This window comes from Dermochelys coriacea, chromosome 10 (assembly GCF_009764565.3).
Source record: "Dermochelys coriacea isolate rDerCor1 chromosome 10, rDerCor1.pri.v4, whole genome shotgun sequence".
NCBI lineage: Eukaryota > Metazoa > Chordata > Testudines > Dermochelyidae > Dermochelys > Dermochelys coriacea.
In genome coordinates this window covers 54160775-54180817 of record NC_050077.1, presented here as the reverse complement: position 1 = coordinate 54180817, position 20043 = coordinate 54160775, and the positions used below count along the sequence as shown (strand labels likewise).

Sequence of the window (20043 nt, the reverse complement as noted above, 5' to 3'; positions counted from 1 at the left end):
CCCTTTTCTGGGGAAGACTTGATAAAAGTCCTCACCAATTTGTACAGGTGAACACAGACCCAAACCCCTGGATCTTAAGAACAATGAAAAATCAATCAGGTTCTTAAAAGAAGAATTTTAATTAAAGAAAAGGTAAAAGAATCACCTCTGTAAAATCAGGAGGGTAAATACCTTGCAGAGTAATTAGATTCAAAACAGAGTCCCTCTAGGCAAAACCTTAAGTTACAAAAAGACACAAAAACAGGAATATCCATTCCATTCAGCACAGCTTAATTTACCAGCCATTAAACAAAAGGAAATCTAACGCATTTCTAGCTAGATTACTTACTAACTAACAGAAGTTCTGAGACTGCATTCCTGATCTGTTCCCAGCAAAAGCATCACCCAGACAGATAAACCCTTTGTTTCCCCCCCATCCCGATTTGAAAGTATCTTATCTCCTCATTGGTCATTTTGGTCAGGTGCCAGCGAGGTTATCTTAGCTTCTTAACCCATTACAAGTGAAAAGGTTTTGCCTCTTGCCAGGAGGGATTTTATAGCACTGTATACAGAAAGGTGGTTACCCTTCCCTTTATTTTTATGACAGCCTTCAACCTAAGTGAAAGCAAATTTGCAAGTATTTACAGGTAAACAAAGTAATCAGCCTACATCATAGCAGAGTCTTGATAGCACTTAATCATTTTAAGTGCTTATCAACGTTTACATAACTACAAAGCAATAATGTTAATGTTGCCAAGGCATTATGGTTTAGATTTGCATTGAACATGAAGTGCGAATATACTCATCTTTTTCAGGCTGAAACTTCAATTATTTCTCAGCCAACATTACAAAACTGAGCACATTTCATTATGGGAAGAGGCCATGAAGCATGTATACGGAAGGTTTCAAGGGAATCAGTACTCCACATATCAATATATTATATATACCACAAAACTCTAGCTTAAAGTTACCAAAGCCGGCAGACACACGTGTACAATTACGTTGGACATATAAGCTACAAAAAGCAGTCTTTATTGTTCCATTTTATTTGTTTTAAATAGTTACACTAACTGCATTGTGGTTATCCTGGGATACCACGGGGTTCCCATGACACAAAGAGGAAAACTACTGTATCAACTTGCACTGTTTCCCCCCCACAGGAAAGGAAAGGTGAGAATCAACAGCCAACATGCTGGCTTCACTGCCTCTCACACCCCACAAAACTAGAACCCTGCTGAATTTCCATGGAAAAGCTGTGTAGACAGACAGAAGAGGGAAGCATGCTACAGAAAGGGAACTCCCTTATTTCATGGAAGTAAGCATCTTGACATCTTTTATTTTCTGGTATCACTCCCAGGAAGAGGAAGGTTGCCAGTATCATGCTAAAAGAAAAGGAGTACTTGTGGCACCTTAGAGACTAACAAACTTATTTGAGCATAAGCTTTCATGAGCTACAGCTCACTTCATCGGATGCATTTGGTGGAAAATACAGAGGGGGAGATTTATATACACACACAGAGAACATGAAACAATGGGTTTTTATCATACACACTGTAAGGAGAGTGATCACTTAAGATGAGCCATCACCAGCAGCGGGGGGGGGGGGGGAGAAGGAAAACCTTTCATGGTGACAAGCAAGGTAGGCTATTTCCAGCAGTTAAAAAGAACATCTGAGGAACAGTGGGGGGTGGGGTGGGGGGGAGTGGGGAAAGTTTTACTTTGTGTAATGACTCATCCATTCCCAGTCTCTATTCAAGCCTAAGTTAATTGTATCCAGTTTGCAAATTAATTCCAATTCAGCAGTCTCTCCTTGGAGTCTGTTTTTGAAGTTTTTTCGTTGAAAAAACAACAGGTAATAGCAAAGTAATAAACTAAGAGGCCCTAAGTGAATAAATCAGTAACCAAACGAAGAAAACCACCACTCTTGATTAAAATCACAGATACAATACTCAAACATACAAATTGGACAAGAATATATACAAACTTACCGACATAAAATGAGCATTTAGAATGCAACAAGCTCTCTGTCCACAATCGACATATTTCACTTTCTGTAAGAGCTTCTACTCCATAATAGACTTGATATTCTACTTTTGGCAATATGTACACTGGAATATGCTGTAAGTAAATATAATATTAGCCAAAAGGCCATTAATTATCTACAAGTTATTACAGCACCTTAATTACTTTTTAGTATATGACAATCATCACAGGCTTCTAAATATCACTCACTCAAGAAGCAAGAGAAATAATTACACAGGATTTTAGTACAACAGAACATTTTACATGAAACACTGTAAATTTAAACAAATATTATATTAAAGAAAGGTGAAAAATATAAAAAATAGAAAAATGAATTTAAGTAAGCTTTTATGTATAAGCAAACTACAATCTAATAAATTCCTAATTAGGTAAAGTTATTAGACTCTACGATCTGCTGCCACCTTCAAGAATTCAAGAAAAATTAGACAATTGTTCTATTTCTGAATTAACCTATTAGAGGAAAAGGAAAATGCCATACATATTATATACCAAGACCACATTTAAAATCCAAAAATATAATTTCCATTTTAAACACTAACATTTTGTGTTTAAAATACATAGAACATCAGTTTTCCTTTTATCTACAATGAATGGAAAAAGCTTTCCCCCAACCCTAAAATTACTTCAGAAGTGTAGAGTTTGTATGCACAGCTTTAAATTTCAGCAGATGGAAGTACAACTATTAATAAATAACAAAGCTCATAATTATGATTGTGAATGAAAGCAGAAGCCCTGAAGAGCTGACAAAATGAGATGTTAGAAGTCTTTAATCTACATGTTGACCTTCACATGGAAGACTCCTTCACTATTAGTTCAAAGTAATTATTAATTTTTAAGATTTGAAATTGAATGCAAATACTAAAAACCCGTGAATCCCAAAATCAACGCTTACACTTCAAAAATTATCCTTTTTGGGGAAAATGCATTAAAACCTCTGTTAACATAAACCTCCCCACAACACTATTGTCCCTCAGAGCTTGAGGGGAAAATGTGTAATACCCTAGCAACAAGCAAAAAACTGTCATCAGGATTTAAGCAACGTACTAGGTAGTCACTTATGAGCATTTATAAGAAAGGAGCTAGTATCTAAACAGCGATAACTCCTCCAAATAATGTACTGATCAGTGAACCTTGGGGAATAATCAAAGCATAATGGACACTGAATTCTGCATTAATAGAGATAGGCAATATGCTCACATATTCCCAGAGTCTCACAGATTGTATGTGTGTTCAGGCATGAGGTTACATGCTAAATTCATCAAATGAAAGTCTTAGACTAGAGGATCCATCCAAAGCACTGGAATCCCCTGATATTTCAGAGTAAGTTTTTGATTCCCAGCTAGGCAAAGTCTATACTGGAATATTAGGAATTCCCATGCTACTGAGATAGACTTTTGTTTTTCAGGTGCAACCATCTGCTGTGAAACACTTCATAGCAGCTTTTTCAACAGAATGAAGTGGGTCTGTGGGCCTTCTGGAAACAGAGATATGATCTTCTGGCCCACCTGCAAACCAGAATCCTCCTACCATCCCCTTTTGTGTTCTGGGAAACTCTATGGCCACCTCCAGTCCTTCTAGCAGTTTGGGACCATTGATTACCGTTACTTTTGATTGGCAAAGTACAGGGAAAAAAAAGACGTGACAAAGCATTGTAGGAGTGACATGAGAAAATTCCACTTAAAATTTTTCTCCCTACTTCATTTCATTCAATATCACCTAATACATTGGTTCTCAGCCAGGGGTCTGAGGCCCTTAGGAAATCCCCAAGCAGGTCTCAGGGGGTCCGCCAAATAAACCAAAGAGCAGCGCTGGTGTTAAGGCTGAGGGGGTCCAAGGCAGAAAGCCCTGCCATGCGGGGCTGAAGCCAAAGCCTGAGCATCTTAGCTTCATAAAAAGAACAAGAGTACTAGTGGCACCTTAGAGACTAACAAATTCATTAGAGCATAAGCTTTCAAGGGCTACAGCCCACTTCATCGGATGCATAGAATGGAACATACAGTAAGAAGATAGATAGATAGATACATAAACAGAGAAGGTGGAAGAGGCTAATTAATTAAGATGAGCTATTATCAGCAGGAGAAAAAAACTTTCGTAGTGATAATCAAAAGATGGCTCATTTAAGCAGTTGACAAGAAGGTGTGAGGATACTTAACTTCGGGAAATAGATTCAATATGTGTAATGACCTAGGGACCCCTGTGGCATTGTGCCTGGGTAATTCCCCTGCTTGCTACCCACTAACACCAGCCCTGGCTTTTATATGCAGAAAATCAGTTGTGGCACAGGTGGACCGAGGAGTTTTTAATAGCATTTGGGGGGGGGGGGGGGGAGTTCAGAAAGAAAAAGGTTGAGAACCCCTGACCTAATATACCAATATCAAGCAACATGCTTGTACCACCCAGGATTACCTCTACCTCCTCTCCACTTCTAGCTATATAAAGGCTCCTCTGGTACTGCTGCTAGGTCTGTTACGATGCGTTTCATATGCCAGTGCAGTTCTCTCTCTCTCTCTCCTGACCAAGATGCAAAAGGAAGGAGAAGTGAGCATTCTATAGCTTTACATGAGGGATTCTCCATAGCATAAAAAGAGCATGAACAACCCAGATCAGAAGGAGGAATTCCCTGATGTTTTAGTGAAAACCCTACTTCAATTTTAATCACAGGGAAACCAAGGCCCTCTACTGAAATAAATATAGGCAGAGCTAGCAGCAATGCTTATAGTTAAGGTTGCTTAACACTTTCCATTACAAGACCCTGATTTCATTTGCTTATAACTTTGCTGAATTTGAACCATTCACCTGCAATTTTCTGAGTTTGCTTTATGCTGACTTTTCTTTTCAAATTTCAGCATGAACGGTTGAAGCATTTCCAAGAATGGGTTTGGGAGAAAATATGATGTTTTCCCCAAGTTAAAACACACTTGCATATCGATGCTTTGTAGCAGGGACTTGAAATGTGGCAGGCAAGTCACTCTGACGCCTTTTGCTCTCTTCATGAAAATTTTCTTATATTTTGCTAAATTATAAGCTTTTGAAAATCATAATTTGCACATGCTCAGTACAGGTTTGTCTGGTGCTGGCAACAAAGGTGTGTCTCATACTCCCCATCTAGTATCTGTCTCACATAGAGAAGACCCTACTCCTCTCAGTTACTTCATTAGCTGCAGTGGTCAAGATGTTTATGCTGTGGATCTAAAGGTCCCAACCCTGCTGATGACCCATGTGAGGGTCAATATAGTTCCACATCAGGGAATTTCTGGTTGTGGTGTTCTGTTTTGGGGGGAGGGAGTGTTTCAGTTTGCTTTAAAAAAAATGAGTAAATTATATTTTTCATAAAAAGGTAAAAGAATTTTAAAGTTGCAAAGTCAAACGCTAAAAAAGTTAATGCCAGAATTAAGGGGTACCTGCACAACCTTAATTCAGCCCTCTTGTACATACGCAATTCCTAACTTTTGAGTGCTTGATTTTGGAACTTGAACATTGTTCTAATGTAGTTTTTTTGTATGTGATACATAAAATAAGAGTCCTTTGCATTTCTACAAGGAGTCCGTTGGCACCTTAAAGACTAAACAGATTTATAATTTTTACCCACGAACGCTTATGCCCAAATAAATCCGTTAGTCTTTAAGGTGCCACCGGACTCTTCTTTGTTTTTGTGGATACAGACTAAGACGGCTACCCCTCTGATACTCTGCATTTCTACGTCATCATCTTCCTAGGATCTAAATGCAATTTACAAATACTAATATTTCCACAACCTTTGTGAGGCAACTATAATTATTTCCATTTTACGAGTGTGGCAACTGAGTGTACAGTTGAGATTAACTGACTTGCTCAAGGTCACACAAAGTGTGAGAGCACAAGCAATAGAGCGGCGATCTCCTAACTTCTGATCCTATGCTTAAGTCACAAAATTGCCCTTTACTACATTCCCTCCTCATAGCCTACTTGCTCCAACCAGTACAGTGCTTGTACTTAGGGTTTATAGGCATCCTATTTTCGACTGGAACGCCTGGTCAAAAAGGGACCCTAGCAGCTCTAGTCAGCACCACTGACTGGGCTGTTAAAAGTCCGATCAGCGGCGCAGCGGGGGCCCAGGGCTAAGGCAGGCTCCCTGCCTGCTCTGGCTTTGTGAGGCTCGCAGAAGCAGCTGTCAAGTTCCTGCAGCCCCTACGCACATGGTCGGCCAGGGAGGCTCTGTGCGTACAGCCTCTGCCCCAGGAGCCGGCTCCGCAGCTCCCATTGGCCAGGAACTACAACCAATGGGATCTGTGGGGGGAGAACCTGTGGGCAGAGCTTCCCTGGCTGCCCATGCACTAAGGGGCCGCAGAGACCTGACGGCCGCTTCCGGGAGCCACGGTAAGTGCCGCCAGGACTCTGCACTCCCTCCCACACTCCAACCCCCTGCCCTTGCCTGGAGTTCCCGCTTGCAACCGAACTCTCTCCCAGAGCCTGCACCCCAAGCTCCTTATCCCCGGCCCCACCCCAGAGCCCACACCCCTGCAGCTGGAGCCCTCACCCTCCTGCACCTCAACCCTCTGCCCCAGCCTAGAACCCTCTCCCAGAACCCAAACTCCTCATACCTGGTCCCACCCCAGAGCCCGCACCCCCAGCTGGAATCCTCGCCCCTTTGCGCCAGCCTGGTGAAAGTGAGTAAGGGTGGGGGAGAGCGAGTGATCGAGGGAGGGGGATAGAGCAAGTGGGGGCAGGGCCTCAGGGAAGGGGCAAGGCAGGGGGCGTTTGGTTTTGTGCGATTAGAAAGTTGGCAATTCTACTCGTACTCCATATTTGGGAGTATGAGGATGAAAATTTGCAATCACACCAACAAGCAAAAAACAAACATGCAGTTAGCCTAACATCAGTAAAAACTGTAAAGACTCTAGGTTCATAAATCTCAAGAAACAACTGTGTCCTAAATATGAAAATCTGAAAGATCAAAGATGGATAGGTAACACAAAGAACAAAATGAAGTACTTATGGTCATGAAGAACCTCAGAATTACAGGCCTGATCCTGCAAATACTTAAGCATGTACATAGTTTTATTCAAGTGAACAGCCAATTGCCTTTAACTTCACATGAATCATTGTTTGTAGGATGGGGCCTATCTTTCCCAACAGGACATTACATTGCATGCTTTAATGAGACCAAATTCCCATTGTAGGAGTGTCACCACAGTAAGCAGTGAAGGATCAGACCCTAAAGTACTTAACTGCATGAACTAAATGGGGCTACACAAGTCAAAAGTAATCCTTGCCTCTCTCCCTACAGAAAATAATTGCTCATCGGATAGAAATTGGACAGTTACAGAAATGAACAAAATACAAAAGGATGTATTAGTGAGGACTGGTTGAAATACATTAAAGGAATAAGTGTGTGTAAACAATACTGCAGCGCCTGAGGCAATGCCTTTATCTCCTGAGAGCACTTTAAATAAAAGTTTTGTTAATGGAACACGTTTCAGTCAAGCACATATATAAAAGGTGCCAAAAGCAAGATCTTTTACCTTTCTGATTTGTCTTTTATTATAGGATCGTGGCCCTGTCCTTACTTTTTGTACACTGCAACGTATGAGTAACAGCAGGTCATCCAGACTGAACAATTTATATACAAGATTGCCATCCTGAGGAGCTGTGTATTCTGACTGGTCTTCAACAAGCATCTTAAGTTCACTTGGGAGCAATCCTTTTGAAAATAAATAAAAACAGAAAACAGGCTCACATAGTCTTTACAAGAAAGTAATTAGATTTTTTTCCCCTCTCAGAGTAGAACAAACCATTTATTGTATTTTATCTTTTAGTTAGAGGTTTGCAAAATTGTCTTATCAAACCAGAGGGGTCACTTGCTATGAATTTCTAGATAAACCAAACCTAGAAAATTTCATGGACCAATCCTGTGTAATAACTAAAAATAGTATTCTTATGCAGACAGAACACTAGGCTGCTGTTCTTATACAAATGGAGGATCAGAGTCTGACCTCTGTTGCACCAGTGGACACCTGGAATAACTCCACTGAAGATAAAAGTAGTAAATCTGAATCTACACTGCTGTAACATGGCAGATTCTGTCCCAAATACTATGATCATCTGTGGAATCAGAAGAGGTTAGTGAATGTGAATTTAATTCTGTGATTTACTAGGGTATAGAGAGAAAAGATTTAGAATACTGTACACAGCTACAATCATAGTAGTTAGGAGACAAAGCAAATGGCTGGGGACAAGTGCTACAGGCTGAAAAAGACTAAAAGACCTAAAAAAAGTGCCAGGGTTGCATGGGTATGGGAACTCTTATTGTCAGAAGCTCATCGTCAATTTGGTTTAAAATGCATCTACTTGAATTCTAAAATATAGAATTGCAATTTATAAAACTGGATGTCTTTCTTGGACCTATATAGATTTAAAGTAATACATAATTTTTGATGGCTTCAAAACACAGCAACAATGGTGTTTTGGTAGTTGCCATCTCTCAATATAGGACTTCTAGATTAATTGCTTTCATTGCCATCAGTGCATATGATCTGTAGTTCTTTGCCTCTATTTCTTTTTAGGTTTCATATCCAGAATAAAGACATTTTTAGGCTTTTGATCCAGCAGCTACTAAACTAGTGTATAATTTTATGAAACATGTACGTGGCAAGATGTTATTTGATTTTTAACCTATTTATGCTTCAAACTAAGAAAACTGACTTTCGAATGTCTCCCTCACCAACAGAAGTTTGTCCAATAAAAGATATTACCTCACTCACTGTGACGTTCTGTACCTCAGGGGAACACCCAGCACCTCCATGTTCATCCTTGTAAAATGACTGTGTGGTATCCAATGCAAAGTTTGTCATGTTGGGTGTCTTCGGAAGGCTCATGATGCACTGAGCATTGTTGTTAAAGTAATGTTACAGTAACTTATGGGTTTTAATTTCATGTATATAGTTATGATGCTGAAAATGTGTCCTCATGGCTTAAGGTAAGCCCAGGCAAAAACTCCCCAAGACCAGAGGGGCAGTTCACAGGAACAACAACAAAGCATGTTGTGGCCTAGGCAACAACAAAGGATCTGTTGGACTCTCGCATGAGTCACCCCACTTCCTTTGGTCAGTCTGGGACTGCAATGAGGTAATGCTCACCTGACCCTGAAGGGGGGGGCAAAGCCAAGAGGGAAGAAAGAACATGACACAAGGGAGAGACATTTGCCATGATCTTCCTCTCCCTTCCACCTCCATCTACAGCCATCACCACCAAGCGACTGAAGCGCTGATCAAAGGGGAGAGCCTGGCTGAAGGGCAACCAGTCAGCCTGTGGTGAGAAGTATCTAAGTTTGTAAGGGCACTGAAAGTGTTAAGATCAGCTTAGAATGCGTTTTGCTTTTATTTCATTTGACGAAATCCGACTTTTTATGCTTTGACTTATAATCTCTTAAAATATATCTTTATAGTTAAAAAATCTGTTTGTTTGTTCTACCTGAAGCAATGCATTTGGTTTGAAGTGTGTCAGAGATGCCTTTTGGGATAACAAACCTGGTACATATCAATTTCTTTGTTAAATTGACAAACTCATATAAGCTTGCAGCGTCCAGCGGGCATAACTGGACACTGCAAGATGGAGGTTCCTAGGGTTGTGTCTGGGACTGGAGATATTGGCTAGTGTCATTTGGTTGCACAATCCAAGCAGTTTACATGCCAGAGACTGTGCGTGAACAGCCCAGGTGTGGGGGGTTCTCACAGCAGAGGAGGGTAAGGCTGGCTCCCAGAGTCAAGGATTGGAGTGACCTAGCAGATCACTGGTCCAGACAACACTAAAGGAACGTCACACCCACCTTGTCTAAGACTCTGGTACTCACATGACTACAACTATACTGCATATTTCAAATGCTGACATCCTGCATACACTCAGGCCAGACAGTCAGCCCATCCACTGGGGGTACATAAAAGGGCCAAAAAATCTATTTATGATGCCTCCTGAGAGTTACCTCCATGTAACAGCGCTAGATGCTTAACTGACCCCCAAACTGAGGAGCTGTGAGATTATATAAACCTACTTTTGCCCCTGTATCTCTGGGCCAAGTGTATCCTGGATGAATTATCACATCCAATTCTTCAAAATCAAGTTTACACTGATTCCTGTACATTTTAAAGAGATTTTAAAAAGAACCTTTGTTTAAGGACCCATCAGCCTGTTCAGGCCCCAAAACTTAAATTTTAGGTAGGTAAGTAAAACTTCATTCAGCATCTCTTTTATGATGCCTTTGATAGAGTTTAAAAAACAAAAACAGAAATATAAACTTTTCTGGGGTTAAGTATCAATCGTTTATCTGAAGGAGGAGTAACAGATAGGAAAGGTGGAAATATGTGACAATCTTAGAACAAAGCAAAAACTGATATAATACTGTGAAAAACATTAAATCTATATCAACATTAAAGTTATACACACAGTATATACATCCAAAGATAGATATTTCAAAATCACTTATTCCTAGTACATGATCTACCCTGTAACTGAAAAGAATCACAAATTAATCAATAATCTGTGTATCTGCTCCAGGCCTGCTGCCAAAAAAGATACAGAAATGTATGGAGGTTTATCAGAATTATCGTATAATTCTGGATCACTTCAAATGGTTTACTGAACACTTTATGACTGCCATTCTTTCATCTGGCAGCACAACTACCCCAAACTTCTCCAGCAGCATTGGTTTGCTGGCGTAGCTAGAGAAATCAAGGTTCTAAGTGCCAAACACTTGAATTTCATATTATTACTGTGTGAAAGCCAAGATACTAAGAGAACAAATTTGTACCTCTCTGTTTGAGGGCAGGTGTGAACACCTGAGGGTGTAATTCCCAGGTTGAGATGATATACCCACTCTGAGATAGTGTGCTAAAATTAGAAGAGTAGCTGTGGCGGCATGAGGGCTAGCTGCCCCGAGTGTGTACCAGCATCTCTGATACTGCAGCTACACTTCTATTTTTTAGTACCCTAGGCTGATCACAGCTAGCATGGGTATGTCTCCTTGAGTTGGGAATTACATCCTGAGCTGGAAGGGTAAACATACCCTTAGAGTGATGAAAAAAATATTGGATAAAAAAAATGGTGTCAATGAAACTACCTTTTAAACCCTCATTTCAGCTTAATTGAAAGTTTCCCCAGGTTTTCTTCCTTTTACTATTGCCAGCACCACTCAGAGAGCTAACTTTCAACCACTGCCTCCCTCTATCCCTTGCTTCTTAGTTATGGGGTTCCCCATTCAGTATTACTCAGCTGATCCTGGCTTGCTGGCACAATGGCCAGGAGCATTAACACCAAAAGTAAGAAAAGAAAAATGATGTCCTATTGTTTACAAGTTGTACAATGCCCATCTCCTTCTTTGGTCACAAATACCCAAATATCACCATCCATTTATTTTCACCACAAAAGGATTAGACAATTTCTTTGGGACTGAAAAGTAGCACTTGATACTCTAAAGCAAACCTCCTTCTACCATTTTGAATTGAATGGAACATAAAAAGATGAAAGAACACTCTGGAAGTACCTGTTACCTGCCGATGGTTGTTAAGCCAGACCAAAGAAGAGGTGCCCTACCTTAAGGAAAGGGGTGCAGGGATTTAGAGCTGAGACCAGAGGATGGATAGACAAATAATCCCAAAAGAAGCAGAGAACTAAGCCCTATTGGGAGAAAGACTCGTTTGGTTTGCACTGGGACTTCGGACTCTGCTACCCTTAAAGGGGTTTGAACTTTTGGAGTGAGCTGGCTAGATGGCTGAGTCAGATAAACCTCCAAACTGGACTGCAAACTCTGTCAGGAAAACTGAGGCAGAAAAGCTACAGCACTGTGTTCTGCCATAAAAATGCACATGGGGCAGTGATGCAATGACAGGGACCAATTTTCATTTGCATAAATGATAATCAGGCCGTAGATTTTTAGTGAAGATATAAATGAGATAGAGAATAAATGTATTTCAATATATTTTACAAATAATATGGCCATTTTAATGGACCATGAGTGACGATACACAATATTTGGAGTCCCCCCAAAGCTTGAGAAGCTGTTGAAAGACAGGGTCTCTTCTTAGCCTGAAAGCTTAGGTACTGTAACTATTTTTTGCTGGCTCAATAGTAAAATAAGTCAAATAAAATTTTACCTTCTTTATATATTTTCCATCAAGGATCAATATAGCTACAAAGATTTTCTGCACATTTTCTGCATTTAAGTGGAGCATCCAAGATTTTCGTTATCTCTCACACACAACAAAGTGCTGTTCCAAGCTCCATCACCTCTCCTCCACCCTCAAAAATTAACATATTTGCTACCACTACTGCTTTCAACAGGACTGAATTAAGGCTTCTGTGGCTGCCTGATCAAAATTCTCCTTCCAACTTTGCATATCCTGAACACAACACTTACCCTTTGAAGCTCCCTGAAAATGTGAAGTCCATGTAAGTTTAGGTAAGCTGCTTGTATTTGCAGCAGGCTCCACGCTGGAAGCTACAGTGAGTTTTGAAGGTGGTGGCACAAGGCTTGGTGTAGGATTAGAACTTTTATCACAATTTACCAGTGGCTGCTCAGGAGCTTTTGGGGAAGGCGGCTTAAGGAGTTCAGTTTGCATTTTCAAAATTTGTCCAAGAGGGTCAAATTCTTTAGACAGCCTTTTGAAAGGTTTTTTGGAAACAATTTTTTTCTGGTCTGGGCTCTCTGAAGAGTTAGCCAAGCTACTTGATGAAGTTTGTATTGGGGAGGGTGATTTAGGTATATCTGCTCCAGGGTCTGGATTAGAACTGAACACAGCTGCTTTGCAATATTCCGCACTTTTACATTCTGTGTCAATAATCAAACGTTCTTCATCAGTATCACTATTGGAAAAAGAAATGGGAGTCTCATTTACTTCTGTAACTTCAGATTCTCTCTTGAAACTATCAGTTTTAGCCAAAGTATTTAACTTTGTACAACTGTCCAATACTTTGTTTGTGGCCGTACCATGTTGCTCATCATTTAACTCAACTTCATCTGAATCAAGGCCTTTAATGGAGGAATTTTCTTCAGAATCAGTCCACATGACATCACCTATCAACGATGGCAGTAGCGTCTTGTTCACATTCTGCATATTACTACATGCTGAAAATCCCTGCTCATTAACTTTGCTTGTTCCCTCTTCAGCACCATCGCTTACAATAGATACCAACTGTTCCTCTATTTTTAGCTTGTCTGACAGAGTTTTACATACGTTAGCAGGAGGATTTTCTGTTCTGGATATCTTCAGGGGCTTAGATGTTGCTCCAAAGGTCTCCAATTCTGTGACATCGTTGTCAAAGTCTAGATCCCTGTGGTCCAGAGTGTGAGTCCTCCTTAACTGACAAGCATCAGGAGGCATCTTCATATAACAAAGAAAAATTAAAATCAACAATAAAGTGCATCACAGCAAAGTAAAACAAATTGCTAAATCCAATGAAACAGAGATGCACAAAATCTTGTACCCACCAGACATTATTTTGAAGACGCAAAGAAAAATATTTCAGTAATTTATGTATAAAACACCTCTAAATCTAAGAGAGTCACAGGAGCCTTTCAAAATATGAATAAAGGGAAGAAACAATATGAAAACTGCCATCTACATAAGTCACACAAACAAATATATTTAAAGAGGGCCCACATCAGTAATCAGACTAGATTGGATAAAAGCATTTAAGAAAAGAGATACATTCAAAAAACCTCACTCCATAATTCAGTGATAATAATGGAGAGAACCTTGTTTCCCCCCAATATTACTGCAGAACACAAAGATCAAGGAAATAAGCTAGCATATTTTTGAAAAGACAGACAGCTACATACGTCCCACTGAAACATCTTTTCCTCAAATGGATTGTCCATCAATACAGCAGAGACTGGAATAATTGAATTTTTGGATGTCAGAGTATCCAGCGGGATTTCATGAAAAATTTGGTTCTTCTCTCTCACGGTCATCTCTTTTTTTGGGAGTGGTGAGTGAATATAAATCACTTTGACTGGTTTGGCACCTTTTAAGAGAAGGAAAGGGTTTATGTTTCCCATACTCTAAAGAAAAATCATTAGATAATTTAAAATTTAAATATTAAACTAAATATTGACTTGTATTCAAAACCATTTTACAGTCAAATTAAAAAGGGTGAAAAAAAATCATTCGTTTCTATTGCTTATTCGTTGGGGAACAAATACATCTAGGAGAAGTGAATTTTATCAGGTCCCCATGGCAGTAATATACAATATGTTGACAGTTTACTTCAGTTTCACATACTATTTAAAGTGCAGTTCTATCCTGAAAAGTTAATTTGTAAAATTAGCATTTTGCAGTCTCACATTCATTATATCTCACTGATTCCCATATCAAGTATGTTCAGTTTGCAAATAAAAAAGATGTTTTCTCCAACTGCCAGCCTCACAAACTGATCCAAGGCTCTGAGCGTCAAGCTTGTTTTTTTTCCATTTCATGTCTGGGATTACCTGCAAGGAATGTTCAGCAACCTAAACTATATCCTTAGCCACAGTCAGTTGTAATGCCCTCCTATTTTTAGACTTTGCCTTAAGTGCAATATTCATATCATAGACAACTTAATTTGAAGACAATGGAGATACCCTTGAAAATGTAGTTAATTTTACGGGGGGAAAATCAGTGAAATTAATCTTTACAAAATCATTTGAAGGTAAGACACACACTTTAAACAAAAAAAGTATACTGAAGAGTTTGGTTATTCCAGAGAATAAGACCATCCTCTTAATAACATCACACATGATGGGAGCTCTTTAAGTGATAAAGTGTTAATTTAGCATTCTGCAGATTAAAGTGAAAACCATCAAATAGGTATGCATTGAGTCAAACAGTTACAGATTAGACAATTATGCAAATTTCATGTATTTGTATATGAAGCAAATATTTGTATTCACTCCTTCCAATCCCCTCTTGCCAACTCCCTCCCTGGTATGGAATTCCCATTATCACGGCTTGTTTACATGAACACTTATTTTACAGCAAGCTGGGGTGAGAATCTACCCTGCACCCAGCTCATTGCACACTTAAGCTACATACACACTGCAGCTTAAGTCAGTATAAGTTATTCACATCCTTGAGAAACATAAGTCACCTCTCTGAGCGATGTTAAGTTATACTGACCTAAGTGCCAGGAGAAAACTTCTCCCGCTGACATAGTTACTGCCCCTTGTGGGGGCTGGAGTAATTAAGTTGATGGCAGAGCTCTCTCCCTTCAGCTTAGAGCGTCTGCACTAGTAGCGCTACAGCGGCACAGTTACATTGGTACAGCCATGCCACTGTAAGCGCTGTAGTGTAGCCATAGCCTAAGTGTCCATGTGGCGCTACGAACAACACATTCTGCAGTGCACTTTGATCTATCCCACTTTGAAATGGGAGCAGATTAAAGCACATCAAGAAATTTTTAGTGCACAGCACTAGGGTCAACATGAACAGAATGCACAGTAGTCTGCTGTGGGATAGGTTGACACCCCCAGCTTGCTGCGAGCTATGTAAAAGCCCTTGGTTAGCAACTGTAATGGGAGGTGGGACAAAGTATTTCCCTACCCACCTAACTCCCAATTATTTGCCTTGGGTATTCAACAAATACTGAAGAAAATACATTTTTTTTCATTCACACCAAATTTTGAGATTCCATATCACCATCAATTCACAATCCACTGACTCAAGACAACATTTTAACTTCTTTAACCAACTGGAGGAAACAAAGTGAAAAAATTGTCAGAAGGTAATAGACATGTAGAAAAATTGGGAAGCCTACATTCAAACTCCTGCCAGGATTCATCTGCCAACAAAAATATTTGTATTTGCATGACTTAATTGGTTTAGACTAGGGTGATTAATCACAGTTAACTCGGGCGATTAACTCAAAAAAATTAATCGCAATTAAAAAATTAATCACGATTAATAGCAGTTTTGAAATTTATTAAACATTTTGGATGTTTTTCTACATTTTCATTTATATTGTATTTTGTGTTGTAATTGAAATCAAAGTGTATATTATTTTTGAGTATAAATAATTTGCACTGTAAAATGATAAAAAAAATTGGATTTTTCAATTCACCCTATACAAACACAAATACTGGAGTGCAATCTCTATTGTGAAAGTGCAATTTACAAATGTAGATTTTTTTTTGTTACATAACTGCACTCAAAAACAAAACAATGTAAAACTTCAAGAAGTCCACCAGTCCTACTTCTTGTTCAGCCCTCTTATTTACAGTGTCACCAGAAAGTGAGAACAGGCATTTGCATGGCACTTTTGTAGCTGGCATTGCAAAGTATTTACGTGCCAGATATGCTAAACATTCATATGCCCCTTCATGCTTCGACCACCATTCGAGAAGACATGCTTCCATGCTGATGACGCTCGTTAAAAAAAATAATGTGTTAATTAAATTTGTGACTGAACTCCTTGGGGGAGAACTGTATGTCCCCTGCTCTGTTTTACCCGCATTCTGCCATATATTTCATATTATAGCAGTCTCGGATGATGACCCAGCACATGTTGTTCATTTTAAGAATACTTTCACTGCAAATTTGACAAAATGCAAAGAAGATACCAAAATGAAATTTCTAAAGATAGCTACAGCACTCGACCCAAGGTTTAAGAATCTGAAGTGTCTTCCAAAACCTGAGAGGGATGAGGTGTGGAGGATGCTTTCAGAAGTCTTAAAAGAACGCTCTGATGTGGAAACTACAGAACCTGAACCACCAAAAAAGAAAAATCAACCTTCTTCTGGTGGTATCTGACTCAGATAACGAAAGGAACATGCGTCGGTCCGCACTGCTTTGGATTGTTATCGAGCATAGCCCGTCATCAGTATGGATGCATGTCCTCTAGAATGGTGGGTGAAGCATGAAGAGACGTATGAATCTTTAGTACATCTGGCACATATATATCTTGCGACACCGGCTACAACAGTGCCATGAGAATGCTTGTTCTCACTTTCAGATGCCATTGTAAACAAGAAGTGGGGAGCATTATCTTTTGCAAATGTAAACAAACTTGTTTGTCTAAGCCATTGGCTGAACAAGAAGTAGGAATGAGTGGACTTTCAGGCTCTAAAATTTTACATTGTTTTCTACATTTGTAAGTTCATCTTTCATGATAAAAGAGATTGCACTACAGTCCTTGTAGTATTTTTCAATTCACCTACTATTTCTTTTGTTTTTTTAAAGTGCAAATACTTGTAATCAAAAATAAATATAAACTGAGCACTGTACACTTCATATTCTGTGTTGTAACTGAAATCAATATATTTGAAAATGTAGAAAACACCCACAAATATTTAAATAAATGGTATTCTATTATTGTTCAACAGTGCGATTAAAACGCGATTCCTTTTTTTAAAATTGTGTGATTAAGACGCAATTACTTTTTTTTAAAAAAAATCACTTGACCCACCTAGTTTAGACTAAACTACAAGTTTTTTGTGTTTTCTACTGCCAGGAGTTTCTTCTACTAACCTAACTTATTTATAGAACAGTACATTGTAACACTGGCCCTTTCAATTCCAGGAAGTTTTTACTAATTTGTTTTATGAAACTATAGGTGAATGTTTTTCTGAAGCTCTCTTATTATACAGTCAATTCTTCAATACCATCCCTACATTACTATAATTTATAAAATTTGCAAGGAACACATTTACTTACTTCACAAAGAGCACAGCTTACAATTTTAAAACACAAGGAGGGCATTTCATTGCAATAATGTGATATAAAATAACATGTCCAAACTCAATGTTAATTGCAATATCTCCAGAGGTTGTTACTATTCTCACTAACAAGGTAGGACAAGGTCTAAAAAACTATCAGATGACTTTGCTATCAGTTTCTCTCCTTAAGAACAGAGAACTAACTGCAGTAGCTGATTTTTTTAAAGTTTACTTTTTATGATAATTGCAATGAAATTGGACCTTTTTTTCTTTACAAAAAAAGAAATTTCCTTCTCGGTTCATTTCCAGATTATTATAGAAAACTGCCTCATGTTTTCCTTCAATGAATTTATGGAATAAATTAATAACTCCAGCCAAACTACATTAACTGAACTAATTTTTAACTGAAAAGCATAACAACATTGAGCAGAAAGGCCATGATACCTGCATCCTAGATGGCTGCTTCCTAATGAAGCACCAAAATCACAGCTATAAAAATAGCTGAATTTTCATGCTCCCTGACTTTTTTAAAATGAAAGAAAAACCCAAACATGTAGATCATGGTACAACACTGAAAAGTAATTCTGAGACAACTAATGGCTTTATGGGATGGGATGGCATCTTTCAAATAATATCACAAGATTCTTCCCCCCACACCCTTCTGCTTCATCAGAAGGAGTCTTGCTATTCTTTGATATAGTTAATAGCTTTCACTTAATGGAATTACCTGAGATAGGTATTGGTGTATAGTGTTGCTACATTTGATATAGGTCACTATGACAATAATAAATGTTCTATAACCAAAATTAAATAATTCTGTTGTTGATGTGTGAACTAGATTAGAAACCATCTTTGTCTCCCAGGGCTCCAGGGCTAACAGGTGGAAAAACATATTTCAGTCAGAAAAATAAGTACACAGAAAACACACTGGAGATATTAAGGTGTGCCATTTTTACAGTCAGTCAATTTGTTGACAATAACTGCACTTTTACAATTGACAAAAATATATCAGATACACATTAAACCATATTCACTGAAGATGATAGGAGGTGTTAAATCACATCCATGTTTTGTTTTGTTTTTAATCTGGATTATAGTATGTCTGGGTATATTGATTAATCCATTTTCAGTCATTGGTTTTTGCTTTTCAAAATGATCAAACACACTGGAAACACACAATATCTGAGCCAAAAATTCTCAAGTTTTGGAACATCATTTTTGTAGGTGTTCATTTGCAAGGAAGAGCAACATACATACTCTTGAGAAGAGCAAATCCTGTAGACTTTCTAAAGTGACATTGAAATGATAGGTGTGCCACATGTATGAAGTAATCTTTTATTTTAAACCAGTGGTTTGCAACCTTTTTTTTATTAGCAGATCCATAAGAATTTTTTAATGAAGGTGGAAATCTTAGGCAGTCTGTGGACCCCCAAGGTCCACAGACCACAGGCTGAAAACACTGAGATTAAAACAGGCTGTTTTAAACACTGAGATTGGTCATGACAATAGGATCAATTGACTTGCGTTACTTCTAACAGAGTGAGTATAATTGATTTAGGCCTAAACTTTTAAAGGTATTTAGGCATTTAGTGCACACAGCATTGCAACACTTAACTGATTCAGGAGCCTAAGGTATGAATACATTACAAAATTAAGTCAACCTAAGTTACACTGACATACAGTCACCACAGTAATTAAATTGCTTTTGCATGTCCACACTATGCTCCTTGTGTCAGTGATGTATGTGCTCACCAGCAGCGCTTGCACTGATTTAACTGTCAGTGTTGTGCGTTGTGGGGAGGCTTCTGAAATGCAGCATCACTCGACGTAAGCAACGCAGCATCTACACTGACACTGCATCAACCTTACTATATCGACCAAAGCACTACACTTCTCACAGAGGTAGAAGTATTAAATCGTTGTAGGGGGTGAATTACATAGATAGGAGCTACATTTTACTGTGGACACTTACAGAGCTAGGTTGATGTATGTTGCCTTATGTCAACCTAACTGTGTAGTATCAACCAGGGCTCAGTCACATTTTCAAAAAAAGATTTAAACACTTGGAAGTCAAAAAGTGCTTAATTCCTCTTTGAAATTGAGATTTAGGCTCCTAAATCAGTTAGAAAAGCTACTAGAAACTTCCAGAAAGACTGTTGTGAACAGCCTCGTAATTTTCTATGGGACAAGCAAGTCTAAAAACTAGAGTAACCCAAAAGGGCCTAAGCTCATCCCTCTCTCTGCTTTTGTTGGTTTTATTTTGTGTTCATTTTTTCCCTTTTCTTTTCTTTATTTTCTGATGCTAGTCACGAATGCCATGCCTATAGACTTGAAGTCAAGGAATTTCTCAGATTTTACCAATG

At 38.8% G+C, this 20043-nt stretch overlaps 1 protein-coding gene across 5 annotated transcripts in view; it reads right to left on the bottom strand.

Annotated features, from left to right (window-relative positions):
* Positions 1 to 20043, bottom strand: part of ICE2 (interactor of little elongation complex ELL subunit 2) — a 60458-nt gene that overhangs the window by 16122 nt on the left and 24293 nt on the right. For 4 of the 5 annotated variants that reach the window (XR_006274506.1, XM_038420581.2, XM_038420582.2 and 1 more), the window contains exons 8-11: positions 13832 to 14016; positions 12410 to 13373; positions 7524 to 7702; positions 1968 to 2097 (exon numbers count right to left, since the gene is read on the bottom strand). Coding sequence is in view for 4 of the 5 variants with exons in the window: in XM_038420581.2 (XP_038276509.1) it covers positions 1968 to 2097; positions 7524 to 7702; positions 12410 to 13373; positions 13832 to 14016 (1458 nt within the window). In the remaining variant the exon portion in view is untranslated. Of the gene's footprint in view, positions 1 to 1967; positions 2098 to 7523; positions 7703 to 12409; positions 13374 to 13831; positions 14017 to 20043 lie in introns of those variants that run through there. The other variant, XM_043493172.1, reaches the window with a different exon arrangement.